The following is a 17,666-nucleotide window of genomic DNA, read 5'->3' as shown; positions in this document are numbered from 1 at the left end:
CGAACCAAGTCTCATGCAAGACCATGGTCCCGGAGGGGCGGAAGGGACGCATCTAGGCTCAGAGAGTCCCTTCCTGCCCCGTTTCAGTTTGCTACGATCGAGACCATCGTGACGTCCATCTCGGACGAGTTCCCCAAGTACCTGCGCACCCACAAGCCCGTCTTCACGCTGGGCTGCTGCGTTTGCTTCTTCATCATGGGCTTCCCAATGATCACTCAGGTGAGCTGTCCGGGAAGGAGAGCGGGCGGGCTGATGTGGAAAGAGCCAATAGCCAATGGCTGCCATTTTCCTGTAGCAAACACAGGGTCAGTAGGGATGCTGACAGCAGAGGCTGTGTCCTCTGCCCTCTTGGCTGCGGGTGGTGTTTCTAGTACTTTTCTAACAGAGCTGTGGTCTTCGTGCACCAAGGAGGCAGGTGCTCCCTGCTTCCTGAAGATGCGGTGCGGGGAAATCCACATGTACCCGCAGACGAATTCCCAGGTGATTCCTTAGCACATACCAGGGCATACTGCCAACCTGATTTCCTTCCAGTCCTGAGCATCTTGTACAAACGTCTGTGTGTGTGTGTGCACGCGCGGGCACATACACACCTGTGGGTATGTGGGTCGATGGGGGAGGACGGCCCAGAGACCAGCGAAGGGCATGTGCAGGCCCACCATGTGCAGACATAAGGATAGAAGCGTCCGTCTGTCGGATGCCAAAAGCTCAGGAGGAAGCCCTCTCGCCATCTGCTCCCACGCACGCATCTCCCGGCACTGATCTTTGCCCCTTGGCTCTCTCGCCGAGCTCTGAGTCTTTCCTGGGAACTGATTTGCTCACATGCCAAACTCCCCTTCCTGTGAGCAGGCTGCACCTGCGTGAGGTGACTTCTATAAGGACAGGGTGGGAGCTTGTCCCCTAGTGCCCTCAGGGAGGGAAGGACTGGCTGCCAGCACCGGGAGAGAGTCCGCTTCCCGCCCATTAGAGTCTTGTTTTTTCCCCCTCAGGGTGGAATCTACATGTTTCAGCTTGTGGACACCTACGCTGCCTCCTACGCCCTCGTCATCATCGCCATTTTTGAGCTTGTGGGAATCTCCTATGTGTACGGTAAGGGCCAGGGCGTGGACTGTTCTGGAAGCACAAAGCTTTACATCCCAGCTTGCTCCAGGACACCTGCCATCCCGATGGGAGACGTGGAAGGTGGTTGATGATGGAACTGGGAAGCTTTTGCATCCCGGGGCAGGGCGTACTTAGGGTATGACGTGGCATGCAGTTAACGCCATGTGTGTGTTTGGGGGGGATGGGCAAAAGGAGGGCTGCCTTGGGCCTTGATGACTGTAGTCCCGTGTAGCTGGAGATGAGTGGGGTGGGGGTGGAGCTTCATGGACAGTTGGGGTGACCAACGTAGCAAAGGAGAGCACCTGGCTCACAGATGCGCAGAAACTTCTATCAGTATCACAAGGGCCTGGGGCCAAGATTTCAGTCTCAGCTTTTTCTCAGGAACAAACTTCCGGTTCCCTAATCTTTTAGCCATCCTGTAATCCCTATAGCAACGTGCCCTCCACACTCAGAGGGACCCTGGTCAGAACAGCAGCAACGAGGAGCTTACAGATGGCCTCCTGGCCCCTCCCTGGAAGGTGTCTGTGCTTGGAGATGTCTCCAGGGATCTTGTGAGCCTCTGGCATGTACTGGTCAGTCAGTCCCTGGGTGCCTACCTGGAGTGAAGCTCCTCCCATCTTCTCTGTGCATTGTGGGTTTGCTCAGTTTGTCCCCTCCCTAGGTGATGCCATTGGTTAACGCACGTGACTGCTAACAGAAAGGTTGGAGGTTCAATTCATCTAGAGCGGGCGTCCTCAAACTATGTGGCCTGCCGAGGACATTTAGCTGGCCCGCCAGGTGTTTTAGCCCCGTTTAGTTTTTTACTTCAAAATGAGATATGGGCAGTGTGCATAGGAATTTGTTCAGAGTTTTTTTTAAAACTATAGTCTGGTCCTCCAACAGGTCTGAGAGACAGTAAACTGGCCCCCTGTTTAAAAAGTTTGAGGACCCCTGATCTAGAGGTACCTTAGAAGAAAGGCCTGGTGACCTGGAACCCAATTTTACTTTTATACATGTAAGGTCACCATGAACGGAGGCTGATTCAATGACAACTGCCTTTAATATTTATAAGTCTTCCACAACAAATAGCAAAAAGGTGAAAAACGCCACTTCAGACTAATTGTATTTCAACCCCCGAAAAGATGGCGACATGCCACCAGTTCAAGGTAAATACAGAGGAGTGCAGGATCCGAGTGAGGGACAGACACACTATCTGGAGCCTGAAGAAGAGGGGGCTAGGGCCTCAGGGTCTGCAGAGCTCTGGGGGGCCCAGCAAAGCTCATCCCAACACGGGGTATCTTTGATATGCGCATCTTGCTTTTAATGTAATCCTTAGCACCACACCTAATGGTTGCTCAGCAACACTGGAGACTGGAGGGGCTTAGTGGTAAGGGTGAGGAGCCCTGGTGGTGTAGTGGTTACATTTTGGATTGCTAACTGCAAGGTCAGCCGTTTGAAACCACCAGGCGCTCTGTGGAAGAAAGATGGGACTTTCAACTCTGGTAAAGAGTTACAGTCTCAAAATCAAACAAACAAACAAACAAACAAACAAAGGAGAGTTACAGTTTCAGAAACCCACAGGGTCAGTTCCACCCTGCCCTATAGGGTCGCTCTGAGTCAACACCTCTTTGACTAATGGCAATGAGGGTTTTTAGTTTTTTTTGAGGGGTGGAGTCAAAATGTGAAAAAGAAGCCTCCCATGTAAATAAAGCTTGGACATTCAGAAATGAAGATGGGGCTGCCGTTTCAGGGCTCTGGTGGCAGGGGCCCGTGGTAACATATGCACTGCAGGGAGAGCTTTCTTGCAGGCAAGAGGAGCCGGGCATGCCAGCAGTCCTGATGGGATCAGAGCCAGCACTTTGCTGTTAAGACAGCTTGGTCCCTGTAGGGAGGCTCTGTTGGAAGACCTGCTGTCAGAGTTAGGAGAAAGCTTCCAAGTGACATACATCTACCTGAGCAGAGAGTGGTGGCAACCTTTTGTCCAGGTGCCAACGTCCTGGCCATGGAGTGGGGAGGAGACGCCTCACTGGCCCTACCAGCCCTGTTTACCTCTCATGGGCCCAGATGCCGCTGCGGTCACAGCTGGTCTGTTGGCCAGGGCAGGAAAGCCCTTCCTCTGCAGCACTGGTCCGAGTGCAGACAGTGGTCTCACAGCCGCCCTGGTACTGGTGTCCGCACTGAGAACTGCACAGAGGACCTATCTGCACAGCCATCTCCTGCAAAGCTTAGCCGCTCCCGGGGTTCAAGAGCGGCATGAGAACAGGAAGCTGCTGCTGCGGGTTGTGAGAAGGGACCTCGTGCCGCCCTGCCCAGAATAAAGCAGCTAGCTCCCCTCTGGTTTCGGACCACAAGCTCAATCCCACATGCTTGCTTCAGTGCTGGGGCTCTGCTAACTTCCTTGGGGCTCACTCAGGAAAGGCCACGGTGTGCAAAGGCAATTCTAGGTGAGGGTGTGAACTTCAAGTTTGGTTCTAGATCAGTGGTTATCAACCTGTGGGTCGTGACCCCTTTGGGGGTCGAATGACCCTTTCAGAGGGCTTGCCTGATTCCTAACAGTAGCAAAATTACAGCTATGAAGTAGCAACGAAAATAATTTCATGGTTGGGGGTTACCACCACATGAGGAAGTATATGAAAGGGTCGCAGCGTCAGGAAGGCTGTGAGAACCACTGCTCTAGATGGAGGGATTTTTCAGACATGAATCTCAGGCATGAATTGTTGGAAAGCAGCGAACTGAATTGTCATTGTTGAGCAGGCCCTCCTGCACATGCGTGAGTTACAGCCCAGAGGACAAGGTGACCTTTATTGAGGTGATGAGCCTGCACACCGGTGCAGGATGAGCTGATGGCAGCTGGCTGCGAACCTGTGAGGAAGGGCAGGGAACCTGACTGAGGTGGTGCCTTCTCTTCCTGGCCATGGGGTTTTTAATACCAGCAAGCTGAGATTGATACTTCCTTCTCACTTTTAATAACGTCTCGATTCGGGATTCTGCCACTCCGTCGGTTGAAATATGATGAGTCTCATTCTCAAGGTCTGTCATTAGGTGGGAACACGGCACATGTGATACGTTTTTGCATAATGGGCGCCTCCCCCTCCCCTCCCCTTCTTTTCACGAGCGTATTGTTTATCTGTTGCTGACTTCGATTCCAATAACCACTGGAACCCAATGGAGCCCGTGTCGAGGCTTGGTGCCTGTTGACTTGACAGTCTGCAGCCCCTGGCCCGCCTGCCCTGCGGTGTCTAAAGCAGCGCCTTCCCAGCTCCGCCTACGGCCTTCTCCTGCCCCAGAGACGGCCTTCACCAGGGAGTCTGGTCCCAGTGCGCACTTGGGCCAGAGAAGCTGCTGGGGTGGGCGAGGGCAGTGTGTGCAGCTGCGTGATATCAGGCACAGGGGTTGGGGGCGGGAGGGGGACTGCGTTCAAGTCCGTGCCTCCTGCCAGCACAGATGCCCCAAGCCAGTGGCGAGAGCCGTGGAATCTGAGAGGTTGTAAATCCCTCGCTTGGACAATGTGGGTCCAACTGGTCACTAGGTGGGGCCACGGGGCCAGAGCAGGCTGTGCGGGGCCCTTACCCTCTCCCGTGTTGTCCTTCTGCCCGGCTTCACGTCAGGGGACCCAGGCTGTGGCCGCCCCACGATAGCCGTCTCCGGAGGGCGTACCTAGACACAGGTACGTGGTGAGGAGCCAGGTGGCTCCCAGGCTTGCCTGTGGACTGTCCTAGAGCTAACACTGTTTCCCTTGTTTATTTTCCATTACGGGGGTCGGGGGTGGCGGCGGTAGTGCTGTGTGTGTGTGTGTGTGTGTGTGTGTAATACCAAGGAGCCCTGGTGATGTCATGACCACGTGTTGGGCAGCAGTGTGTGTGTGTGTGTGTGTGTGTGTGTGTGTGTGTGTGTGTGTAATACCAAGGAGCCCTGGTGATGTCATGACCACGTGTTGGGCAGCAGTTCCAAACCACCAGCCTGTCTGAGGGAGAAAGACAGGCTTCCTGTTCCTGTGAGGAATGCCCCGCTCAGGATCTCGCAGGGACGGTTCTGCTCCGTCCTGCCCTCTAGGGACGCTATGAGTCAGCATCGACTCGGTGGCAGGGAGTTTGATTTGGGGATAATACTAAACTCGGCCCATGACTTCCTGACCATGGCTCAGGTCACTGTGGCCGTGCAACCTCTCTGTGCCAGGGTGTCTGTTCGGGCAGGAGAGTTAAGGAACTGAGCGGCAGCCCGAGGGGCTGGCCCCATCCGCTTGTCATCTGAAAATGCCACTTTAGATCCTGTTTGTATAATGAAGGCATTCACGGAAGGGAGCTAACGGACCGAATAAGGTTGCCATTCATTTCCAGAAATGTCTCAAGACGTGTGGTGTATGCATGGGCAGTATGCATGGGCACGCTATGCCAGAACTTTTAGAAACCAGAGCCCCATCTCTTATGTGCTGCGTGCGTTGTGTGTGGTTTCCATGCGTGGGGCGTTTGTGGAAGAAGATGGTAGTTGATCGGGCCAGTATTCCTCAGAGGTGTAGAAGTGGGTTGAGGCAGCCAGGTTTAAAAACAGACTACCCTGAGTCTAGGCAGGAGCTCAATCTTTCTCTCTGTCTGGTATAAAGAGACAGGACAGCGCATTGACCGATTCAGCCTCCTTCAGGGGAACGATAGTGACCTCCATGGCGGTGGCTTAGTCACGGCATCCTGCCATCACCCCTATTCATTGCCAGGTTTCCCAGCCCATCAACCTTCCCTGCTTCCCACCTGCCCTTCCCAAGTGACCACTTTGGCGGCTGTACACTTGCCATCTCTTGTCTGGAGCTACCTCTGTAACAGATGGTCACCTTAGCAGAGTCACTGTGGAAAAGTGGCTCATGTTTCCCTGGGAGCCTGGGCTGGGCCTCTGGCTGGGGGACACCAGGCAGGAGAATGGTTCCCTGGGAGGCTCCACCTTACATTCCACTCAAACCTCAGTGTTGAATGTCACTAAGCTCCTGGTTCATACATCTGTTCAGAGCACCTCTGCCCGTCCTTATGAGGGTGTGTGTGAGAGTCATCCTGGGTGGGCCATATCTGCTTTCAGTTCTTGTTACCCACCTGCAGGCTGCACCCATCAAGGTTTTTAAGAACAAAGGCAACCAAGCGATAAAAAGAAATTACCCCCCCCCCCCTTGAAGCTGCAAACTCAAGTGTGCATTTCCCCCAAACGATTTCCTCCCCTGGTGTCTCTCCTCTTATGGCCTTGGCTGGGATCGCCGCACATCTTTTCAGGGCATGGGTTCCCTAAACAGATGGAATGGACGCTAGTTCATAGGTAACTGACACAATGGACCAGTGGTCATTACCTGCTCACTGCGTGCCCCATTGCTCCAAGGCCGGGGGAGGGATTCCTTCTAGGTTTGGGACCCGCCAGCTAACCATGACCTTGCCCCCTCGCTGCTGCAGGGGAGCAGATACACTTCCAACACTGCAGAGAAGGAAGGTCCCTGCGAAGCCCCGCAGCTCTGGCCTCAATGAGTACTAGCGCTTCTCAGAGGGAAAGGGGGACCACAAGAGTCGGGGACACCTGGAGGGGGTGGCGTGTGCAAGAGGAAGACTGAGGCTGAGGGAGTGTTAGCTGAACTCATTGCCACCCAAAGCAGGGAACCCTGAGCCATCCTGCAAGGGTTACCTCTGTGCCGGGCGGGGGAGGCTTTGGACGAACGATGGGAAGACCAGATGGAAATACTGTGTGGAGAGCCCACTCCCACCTGCCTGTCTTGCTGAGGTCTCTCTCAGTGTGCTGTGAGGATGGAGCTGGGTGCCCCACCACAGACAGGTTTCCGTTGAGCTTCCAGACGAAGCAGACCGATGAGGAAGAAAGGCTTGGTGATCCGCTCCCGAAAATCAGCCCATGAGAACGCTTGGGGTCACAGCAGAATAGTGCCCCACGGAGAGAGCTGGAAGAGGAGCCGCTGCGTCAGACGGCACTCGACACTCGGCATACACAGCATTGACCGCAGCTGGCGCTCCAGCAGACCCGGGATGCAGCGCAGGGCTGGGAGCCAGCAGGAGTCAGGTGACATGATGGCAACACACAGCACCAGCATGTGTGAAGCAGCGAGGCGCCTGGTATCTCCTGCGGACCACCCACCTTGTTGGCGGGACTCGGTGGAAAAGGAAAATGCGGGCTGCCTTATTAAAAGACGATGAAGACTTCATAGAGTATTAGAGCAAGTGTGTTGCCCTTCTTGGCGCGTGCAGCCCAGGCTACTTCCTGCAGGGCTTGTCCACCCAGGAAGGCTGGCGTGGCTGCACCTCAGGGGGATGAGCGCTCATGCAGACGCCATTCACCCCAAGGCCAAGGAGAGGCTCATCAAGACGGGAAGCCACAAAGCTGCACAGGCTGAAAACGGGTCATTGTTCGGTTGAAGCAAGTCCTTGTGTGATTGACATCAATTCCAGGTGGTTTGGTTGCATGGAGTTCATTGGGGCGGCGGAGTGGGGGTGTCTGAGCCCTCAAGTCTTTTGTGGAGTCTAATCTCATAGCTTCCAGTAGCCACCGGCGGCTTTCCTGCCAAGTCTGATTTGGGTTTGATTCATTCTGATCCCTTCTGGGGTCTGATTACAGTCAGCTCTGCCAGGTGCAAACTCATGCACATGCGCCAGGTTCCAGACAGTTCCTTTCTCACGAGTGACACCTTGGAGGCCACAGGGTTTCGGGTGGGTGGGAAGGACAGAGCAGGCAGGGAAAGCCATACAAGCAAAGGCCTCAAGTGTAATGCGCTCTTGACCTGTTGAGGGTCTCAGGTAAGGATTCTGAGTGTAAGCCAGGGCCCAGTGAGGGCTGGGGCTGGGCAGAGTGGATGACTGGCTGGAGAGCCTTGCTCAGAAATGAGCCAGACTCAGGGAGGAGCTGGCTGCCGGTGCCCTGGCTGTGGCCGTCAGCCTGGCCTACATGTTGGCAAAGCAACCCGAACTATCATAGGGCCCAAAGGCAGTCTGGGCCAGAGGCCAGCCAGACCAGGGCCCGCAGGCTGGGATTCCCTGGGAAAGAGAGGGCTTGCCCAGGACAGAGTTGACCCTGAAACCCCAGCTTCTTCTCAGCTCCAGGGCCACTTCTCTCCTGTGCCAAGCTGTCTCTGGCTAGAAACTGGGCAGGCATCATCTGCGCAGCCGAAAGCTCTGGGTCCAGCTCCCTGCGACCCCTCCTCTCCGTAGGAGGTGACCCGTATCTTCGTCCAGTCTGCCCTGGGGCCCTGCTGCTCCAGTTTCCCGAGTCGAGCCATCCGGAGACACTGTCTCTCTTGGGAATGGTTTGGGAGGGAAGAGCACCCGGGCAGGGGATTCCTCCTGAGACTGGAGGCCAGTGCGTGGGTGTGCTTCGAAGTCCTCGCCTCTGTCTTCTGCTTCTTCAGTTCTCTCCCCTCATGGGTGCCCAGAGGGTGCTCGTGTGAAGAAATTCGGCTACATGAAAGGACATGGAAACACCCAGTGATGGCCAGGTCACTGCCTCAAACTACACAGCTCTTGCTGGTGAAGACCAGGAGGAGACCTGTAGCCCCTGGCGGTTGTGAACTGGTCTGTCCAGGAGGGGTCTAAGAAGGCATGTGACCCCGTCCCCACTGCAAGCCAAAAAAAGGCTCAGAGGCGGGAATGCCTCCATCGAGGCCACACTCCAGCTCGAGGGAGAGCCAGGTCCAGTGTGTTTCATACGTGCGGACTGCCAGAAGAACCAACGAGTCAGACGTATGAACCAGAGGCTCCCGAGAAGCGGCCCCCATGAGACTTTGCCTCACGCACTTTGGAGATGGTCTCGGGGGTGGGGGGAGGACCTGTCTTCAGAAAAGGCCATGGAGCTTGGTAAAGTTGAGGGACAGTGGAAACGAGGAAGGCCTTCAATGAGTTGTATTGATGGGGAGCTGCAGCAGTGGGCTCGGATTGAACAACCTTGGTGAGGATGGGCCGGGCCGGGTTTGGCTCTGCTGTCCACACGGCACCTCCCAAAGCTGCCACAGCAGCAGCAGCATGGTGGTTGGCCACAAGCAGATTCGTTTTACAGCAGAGTGGGGAGCTCAGGCGCACCCTGAGAGGTTTTTGGATGAGTCGGGAACATTGGGCTTTGGTGACTTCCTGACACGGTCCCCCGCCTGGGCACCTGGGCATCCCCTGTGGTGGCTGGAGGTTCGTGGTCTCCCTGTCCCCGTGTAGCCCACACTCAGATCCAGATGTGGGACGTCACCGGGAGCATGGCTTCCCAGAGCGGGCAGCGACTGTTCAGAAAGCCTTAGCTACTTTCCCTCTAAATCCCAACAAGGCTGTCTGAAGCCACTGCTCAGTGACTACAGTCTGCTGAACTGTTTGCCAGTGCCAGCGCGTGAATATGGCAGGCCTTGGTGGTGCGGAAGAATCCGGCTGGATTGAAACTTTCGCTTCTGTGAGGTTGCCATGCGATGGCAATTTTGAGTGTCACGGCAGAGAGCAGTTCATGCCTGTATGTAAACGTCCAGTATGTCAGTTCTCCGGTGGTTGCTGGCACACCAGGCTGGGATCTTCCCCAGCCAGTGGGGTTTGTGGGAGATGCCCTAGCCCCCGCCCCACCTCGCGCCGACCATCGCTCCTCACTCGTGGCTTCTGCTGGTCTGTCTGCAGGTTTGCAACGGTTCTGTGAAGACATAGAGATGATGATCGGATTCCAGCCCAACATCTTCTGGAAAGTCTGCTGGGCGTTTGTCACCCCAACCATCTTAACCGTAAGGACTGCACACTGCGGGGCGCACTGAGGGCTTTGCACGTGCGGGGTTCTCGTGGAGGTGTGGGCCTGTGTGTGAGCCCCCCGGGAGTTGATTGGGTGGGTGTTCCTTTTGCCTTTCACAGGAAGAAAAGGATGGGGTGGGGGTGGCTCTGCGAGGTGAAGTGGCTCATCTCAGGGTCACAGCGGGGTCCAGGACAGACTGATCCCCAGGAGCAGGTCTTTGGGGCAGGCCTGTGAAACACTTCCCACCACATCAGGCTGCTTCCTCCCCTGGGACAGACGGTCAGCCATGTTCCAGATGTGGTGCCAAGGGCAGACTTTGTCTGGGGGACCTGAGTTCTCCCTCACAGCAATGGGAGGCGGCCCCCAGAATGATGCTTGGTCTACAGATGAGGCGACTGAAGCCCAGCCACATACCTCCGGGAACCAGCACAGCATGCATGGTGCCCCGACAAACAGGCTCCAGACCTCAGGCTCATAATTACTGTCACAACTACTAAATGTCGCCAATGTTGTCTGTGGCAACCAATGAACCAGTTAGACTTCTCCTGCCCGTTTTCATAGCTTTTGAGGATTAGTTTCTTAGCCTCAAATGCGATGGGAATAGTTGAGGTCGTATGACATTCATTTTGAAGACCAGAGCCCTTTAAGTGCTGGTAAATCAGTACGGGGACTTCCACTCAGGTCTTGTCACCTCCCTTAACATGCCCTGGACAGGCTGCTTGGTCCCACTTGGCACCCCAACCACAGTCATGGACAGAGGCCTTGCTTTTATTGCCCCCACCCCTACCCGCCCCTGGAAGTGCCTGTCATGTTGCAAGGAAGCAGACTGTACTACTGCCTGTAGCCAGTAGGTGGCACTAGAACACAGAGGAAGGCCCAGGCCAGCTTCTTTAAAGAAAGAAAGGAAAAGAAAAAAAAAGCACAGGAGAGTAAAATTATAAAGAAAATATATGTTTTTTTTTTGTTTTAGTGTCAGAGTGATTTTCAAAGCACCCACGTTTCCTTCTGAAAAGCTAGGAGCATAGACAAAAGAGAAACCAACGACCCCTCCCCACAAACCACCCAAACCATTCAGCATTTATCTGTCAGTACTGAGGCCCACAGCTCGACCCCACGTGAGAGGCTGACATCGGTTTGAAAAATCCACCAATATTGGTGCATGAGATTTGAAAGGCTTGAAAGAGGTTTCCAGTCTCCTGAATTCAGGACTGAACGTGTGTGGGAACTCGGATTTACTACGCTGCCCGCGGGGAAGAAACGTTTGTGAACTCCCTCTGTGGATGGAGACTTTCCCATCCCTGGTTTCCCAAGGAGCCCTGGGGACATAGTGGTTACAAGCTGGGCTGCTGACCTCAAGGATGGCAGTTCGAAACTACCAGTCGCTCTGCAAGACGAGGCTTTCTACTCCCACACACAGTTACTCTCTCAGAAAACTACAGGGAAAGTTCTAGCCTGTCCTTCAGGGTCACGATGAGTCAGAACTCACTGGGTGGCCATGTTTGGTGGTTCCCATCCCAGCTGAGCCCCGCCATTTCCCCAAGATACTACCAGGAAACACAGCCCCACCACCGCCAAACACTGCCTCACCCTCGAGCGAATTCCAGGTAGAACAGAGCCTCACGGGGCTCTCAATGGCTGGCTCTTTAGAGGTAGACCAAAAGGCCTTTCTTCGAAGGCACCTGCGGGTGGACTTGGACTTCCAGCCTTTTGGTTAGCATTTGAGCATATTAACTGTTTGCCTGGGACCCAGGGGCCACGTCAAGTGAGTGAGGCTTGGCTGGCCTCGAAGCTAGCATCTGTTCTAGATCCCCTTGCCCCCACCTAGCAGCCATGAAGCTTCAGAGGGCCTGGCGACGTTCTGCAGAAAGAGAGCTCTGCTGTCTGTTGAAGCCCACCAGGAGCCCGGTCCTCTACTTCCACGGTCTTTGAAACTGGAAGATGGTAGTGCCCACTCCCTACTTTATAGATGGACCGGTTACAGAACTCACCTAGGGCCACCATGCTTGCAGGTGACAGAGCCAGGAATTGGATCCTGGGCTGTCTGAGCCATAAGCCCGGTGCTTTCATCACCAAGGAGAATTTAGTGCACTGCGCGTGAAATGGTTCTGAGTCCTTGGCCGCAGTGCCTGGTGTCAGCAGTCTGACGTGACTGGAGTCTGGTGAAGAACTCAGCCCTGGAGAGCCTGTAGGGGCCTGAGCTGAACTGACTCCATGCCAGTGGAAGTCTTCTTGGGACCGCATTTCAGGGAAGAGGAACTGCAGGGGCTTACCTGTATTGTTTGAAAAAAAGCAGTCACCTGTGCTGTGTTTGACCCCATTTCCACAATGGAACTCATACTAGAAGCCTTTGGAGAAGTCCCCTGAACCAGACGCCCCTGCCCTCTTGCTAGAGAGCTAGAGGCAGCGACTGGTGGTCCAGGCCATTATCACTGTCAGTCCCTGACGCCCCATCCAGGGAGCCACAGAAGACCAGGTGCTCCCATTTCAGGACAGCAGAGTCAGCTTTCTGGCCAGGCCCACCCATCCCAGGGTAGGAGTCTTGGCACAGCTGATTCAACAGGAGGAAGTTCTGGGCCAAGAGCAGGCGTCACTTGCAATGGTACTGATGCATCCAGAAATGGGAGTCCAAGAACCCAGCCCTTTTACCACCTGTGCCCCTGTAAAATGGATATTTTTGATGTTCTGGAATGGGCTAAGATTAGGGTCTAAATTACCTCAAAGCTCGTGAAATATAATTCATCATGTTTATAGGTGCCTTCTTGGATTTATGGAGTTATAAATATCCTCCATGTAATTATTGTATACATAGTCAGATCGCAGTACTGAATTATGCACACACATAAGCAGATGGATTGCTATTTATATAAGTAAATGAAATGGAGCAATTAGCCATAATTACATTAGGCCACACTGCCACAAGGCTGCTTAAGAGAACCTGTAACTCCGGGGGCAGCTGTGTACACAGAAGCCTCAGGTAGACACTGGTTCCCAGAGGGCACCCGCATCCCAAGCAGTTGTCTTTAGGCTCATGTGGCTTAGAAGCCATATGGGGAATCATTGTTGCATTGAAAGAACTGCTTGCCCACTCAGCAGCCTGGGCTTTGCAGGGACAATGTCGCTGCCTCGTGCTTGTATCCTGCTTCACAGGGTCCCAGGACGCTTCACCTTATTGTATTTTCTGACACAATTCCCTAGGGTTCCGTTTTGATTTTTATGACATGTTTCAGGCAGGGAAAAAGTGGGGGAGAGGACTTAGGTCCTTTCCCTAAACATTTGGCCCAGGCTGCTATGGGCAGGAGCACACAGGGAGTCACATAAAGTCCCCTTCCTCTCCCCCAGGCTCTGGCACGGCTTGGAACCGCTGAGCTCCCTCCGGGCACTTGCCAGGCAGCACTGGATGGGTGCGCTCTCCATGCAGGGAAAGAAACATGGATTCAGTCCACTCTTAAACATTGAGAACCCACAGGCCGCTGGGAATCAGGGTCAACTCGATGGCAGTGGGATTTGTTTTTGGCGGGCGGGCAGTGGGCGGGTGCTCTTTGTTGCGGTAGGTAAATCTGCTGCACAAGATCTCGTCGAGTCAGAAAAAGCAGGGCTGTGACTTGGAGGACCAAGGTGCGCCCTGACCTCAGATGCGCGAGAACGTGGCCCTGAGTGAGGACACTGAAGCGGAACTGGGGAGCCGGCACAAAACCTTGAAAGAAGCGCAACTGCGCCAAGGCCTTGTTGGAAGAAGCCAAGCCGAGCACTCCTCATGGGCAAGGACACCGTGAGGCCTTGTCTCACGCGCTTCGGGCATCTTGTCAGGCGAGACCAGTCCCCGGAGAAGGACCTCGTGCTTGGTGAAGTGGAGGGGCGGCGAAAAAGAGGCAGGCCCGCGACGACATGGACTGCCACTGCGTCTGCCACGCTGGGCCCCAGTCTAGGAAGAATTGGGAGGACGCACAGGACGGGCAGTGCCCTGTTCTGTCGCACACAGGGTCGCTGCAATTTGGAGCCGGCTCCAGGGCACCCAGCAGCTTCCCTTCTTATACGAACAGTGTGATGATTCATTCTGGAAAGCACCATAAGCCTTCTTTCTCAAAAGACCCCCCACCACCACACACACATGCTCCCCTGCCTGGGCCCATTTCCGTATGCCCATGCCCATGCCCATGTCCAGTTCTCCGGATGGCAGAGCCCAGGCTATCATCGGCTACATAGGTTGTTTTTACACGCCTGTAACTGATCCAAATGCGGAAGCCCTTGGCTACCAACCCAAAGGCTGGCAGTTTGAACTCACCTAGAAGTGCCTCCTGCGAAAGGCCTGGATACTTGCTTCGGAAAAGTCACTCACAGCCATAGAAACCCCACCCCCACGCAGCTCAGCTCTACTCTGACTTACGACTGGATGGTCTCCGTGTGCGTGTGTGTGTCAGTTCCTTTCTCTGCAAAATGGGAGGAAGGACACCATCCTTCCGGTGTGGGGGTGGGGGCAACAATGGAATCCTACCTGGGGACCCATCCTCCTCACCTGTGTCCAGCGCGGAAACCCCTCCCACCACTGCCCTAACACCTGTGCCTTTCTCCTCTCCCCAGTTTATCCTCTGCTTCAGCTTCTACCAGTGGGAGCCCATGACCTACGGCTCCTACCGTTACCCCAACTGGTCCATGGTGCTCGGCTGGCTGATGCTCGCCTGCTCCGTCATCTGGATCCCTGTTATGTTCGTGATCAAAATGCACCTGGCCCCTGGCAGATTTATCGAGGTAATGCTATCAGTACTCCCACCCCCTCCACCCTCCACACAGCTGCCCTCTGCCCAGGAAGAACCCCTGAAAGCGCTGTACATCCAGGAAACGGATTCCAGGGAGTCCTGTGATTAAGTGATTACGGTCCCAAGCATTTGTATTAAACCCATTTTTATCCCATTGGATTCCTCCCGGGGAGGGGCTCAGCCGACCCTTGAGCGAGCTGTTATTATGCCATCCCTCAGTGGCGACACGTGAGGAATAGGTCATTGGAGTGGTGCCTCCTCCCTCACCCCCAGTGGAAACCCCAGTACCTGCTTTTTAACTGTGCTTCAGGCTCCCCCTTTCCCGGTGGCCCTCTCTGCCCCAGCTTGGTCCCTTCCAGGTCCCTGCCTGGGGTTTCAGCTAAAATCCATCCCCCTTCATGTTGCATGATGGAGGCTTCCCAGCTGATCGAATGTCCCTGCAGTGAGAGGGCCAGGGCCTGGCTCCTCTGAGAGGAGACTTGAGTCTCTTCATCACTCCATCCCTTGATGGGCTCACTTCCCATTTCAAATGTAACAAGAGCTCCCCACCCCCACCCCAGTGATGGGACAGGACTGGCCCTTGTCACCCACCAGTGAGATGAGGTCAAGTTTTGGTTATGGACCACCAGACACCTGCTGAGATGTTCCGATGGGCTAGGAATAGCTTCCCAAGGGGCTTGGAGTCCCAGCGGTCTGGCACTCCAGACAGAACCGGTGCTGCTCCCAACTTGGTCCAGGAACCAGCAGTGTCAGCGCCACCTGGGAACATGTTAGAAATGCACGTCTCAGGCCCTGCCCTGGATCCACTGAGCCAGAAGGACAGGGAAGCGGGAAACAGGCTTCTGTCATTTAGCAAGCTGCCTGCCACCCAGGAGGTTCAGATGCGTGCTGGGTCCGACAAGCATCGACTAGAGTCTGCCCCAGGTACAAAAGAAGTGCCAGGCAGGTCAGAAAAGCTCCAGGGGCCTTCCTCTTGGTCAGCCATTGGAGGAAAGGTAGTGGCCTGGAATCATCTCACCGAGGCCCACACAGAGTGGAGGTAGCTTGTATTTTCATTGGGTAACGAAGAGGATAGAGTTGGTGAAAAGAGATCAAGGAGTCCCAGTACTGAGGCAGTATTCTAGTTTTCAGGTTCAGAAATCTTGTTTATTGGCCCATGGTGGTAAATTACAGTGGCCCCTCAATACTGGGCACGGCTCACTTATACCACAGCTGGACCTTCTCACCCACTGATCGGAAATCACGTCTGTTCCTTCTGAGCAGGAGCTGGCTTAGCTTCTGCTATTTTTGTCTTAGGCTGGGATGCTCCAGACTGCTGAGTCTGCTGTATACATTGAGTATGGTTGATTTGGGACACAAAGGTTGCAAGCTGATGATTAAGGAGGAGATTAAACTAACAGTTATAAGAACCAGCTTCACATCACATTAATAGGTAATAAACATATAATCGTTCCCTTCTCTGTAGCCAGGAATATGATTTCTTTCCCTTCTCTATAAAATATTCCAGTCAAGTTCTGTTTTCCATAAAAAGTCCAGTGGAAGGATTAGAGACAGCCCCATTATTTTTAGCTCACCTGCAAGAACTCACACTGCCATACCAAGTCAGAAGCATATATTTTTGCTAACATAACTAAACTCTTGGCTTACTCTTGGCGATATATTTTGGGGGTTGGGCTTTCTCCCCCTCTTTCTTTTCTTCAGTCATTTATGCACTTTTTGGAAATAAGCACCCAGTTACTTTGATGTACCAGACCACTGTTGAGACTGCAGCACCAAAGTGATTGGGCGTCTGTCCTTTGCAGACTGCATTCGGCAGTGGAGGGGGAAGCTTATGGGTTCTCTGCATTTGGGGGGCGGATGCAGAAGCAGAAATCGGGCCCTTCTTCTCCATTCATCTTGAGCGAGGCAAACCCTGAGCAGCGATACCTGGAATAGTGCTTGCAGGGTGGTGTAAGTAGCAGTAGACGAGGCCCACTACGTCTCCGAGTGAACGCCCTGGCCTGGCTGATGGATGGGGCTGCGCTTCTTGTGTCTTGGTGGGAGACCTCTGGGCTCCAGCAGGGGCCCTGGCCGGCGTGGGGGTCAGCAGTTTGGGGCTGGGTGGCGATGCCTTGGGAAGGGTGGCCCATGCCTTCAGTGACCCGTGTGTTTTTGTCTCCTTTTCAGAGGCTGAAGCTGGTGTGCTCGCCACAGCCTGATTGGGGCCCCTTCTTAGCTCAGCACCGTGGAGAGCGTTACAAGAACATGATCGATCCCTTGGGGACCTCTTCCCTGGGACTCAAACTGCCAGTGAAGGATTTGGAACTGGGCACCCAGTGCTAGTGCGGTGGCGTGGGCTGACCCAGACACCATGCTGGCTCTCCCTAAGTCCCCCTCAGCTTCCCCCCATCCTTCTCTCCCCGCCTCTCCCTCCCGTCCCCGCATCCCCATTCTGGCTCACATCTGTGCATGAGACAGGTTTTGTAGAAAAGTGGGACGTAGTGTCGCATGCCGTAGTGAAGAGCCAGGCAGACCACGGAAGCGCTGTGTGCCTGCGGTGGCCCTGGTGTGCGTGCACGCTGTATGCTGGGGTGGGGTGGTGGTGCTGAGGGGGTGCTTCAGCTTAGAAAGGCCTTTGCAGTGAGGTCACAGACGGGCAAGTGGGGTTGGATCCATACAGAGGTGCCCACAGCTTCGCGTGCTTCCTAGGGGTTTCAGTGGCCGACTTTTGGGAACTGGTTTGCCAGGCCTTCCTTCCAAGGTGCCTGTGGGTGGACTTGAACTTTTAACCTTTCAGTGAGCCACTGAGCACTACTGACTTGTTTGCACCATGGCAGGGTTGGAAATGCGTGGGTTCAGACTTTTCCGCCTGGGAACCTGGGCGGGGCTCAGCGGGTTGGGGACAGGGAAGACTTAGCGGTCAGGATGTGTTCTGGATGAAAAACCAAGTCAGGAGATGGGAACGCCTCTGAGCGGTTATGTTCACGGCTCCATTCCCAGTGAGAGATCTGTCCCTTCATCTGGACCAACTGCCTCCTGTCTGTCTGCCAAGGACTTGGCTGCTTCCCTCCCTGTACTTGGCGAGTCCGAGTGAAGAGTCACTTCTGTCCCTCCAGTCGCCACCTTTCTTTGGTTGCGCGT

At 54.6% G+C, this 17,666-nt stretch overlaps 1 protein-coding gene across 1 annotated transcript in view; it reads left to right on the top strand.

Moving 5' to 3' along the window:
- The window catches only part of SLC6A5 (solute carrier family 6 member 5), a 58,089-nt gene extending 41,221 nt beyond the window's left edge, over positions 1 to 16,868 (top strand). Inside the window, exons 11-15 of the mRNA XM_075548407.1 lie at positions 88 to 219; positions 987 to 1,086; positions 9,687 to 9,787; positions 14,371 to 14,538; positions 16,713 to 16,868. Coding sequence (XP_075404522.1) covers positions 88 to 219; positions 987 to 1,086; positions 9,687 to 9,787; positions 14,371 to 14,538; positions 16,713 to 16,868 — 657 coding nt within the window. The remainder of the gene's footprint in view (positions 1 to 87; positions 220 to 986; positions 1,087 to 9,686; positions 9,788 to 14,370; positions 14,539 to 16,712) is intronic.
- The last annotated feature ends 798 nt before the right edge of the window (positions 16,869 to 17,666 follow it).

Source organism: Tenrec ecaudatus, chromosome 4, assembly GCF_050624435.1.
Source record: "Tenrec ecaudatus isolate mTenEca1 chromosome 4, mTenEca1.hap1, whole genome shotgun sequence".
Classification (NCBI taxonomy): Eukaryota; Metazoa; Chordata; class Mammalia; order Afrosoricida; family Tenrecidae; genus Tenrec; species Tenrec ecaudatus.
This window is presented reverse-complemented; position numbering and strand designations above follow the sequence as displayed.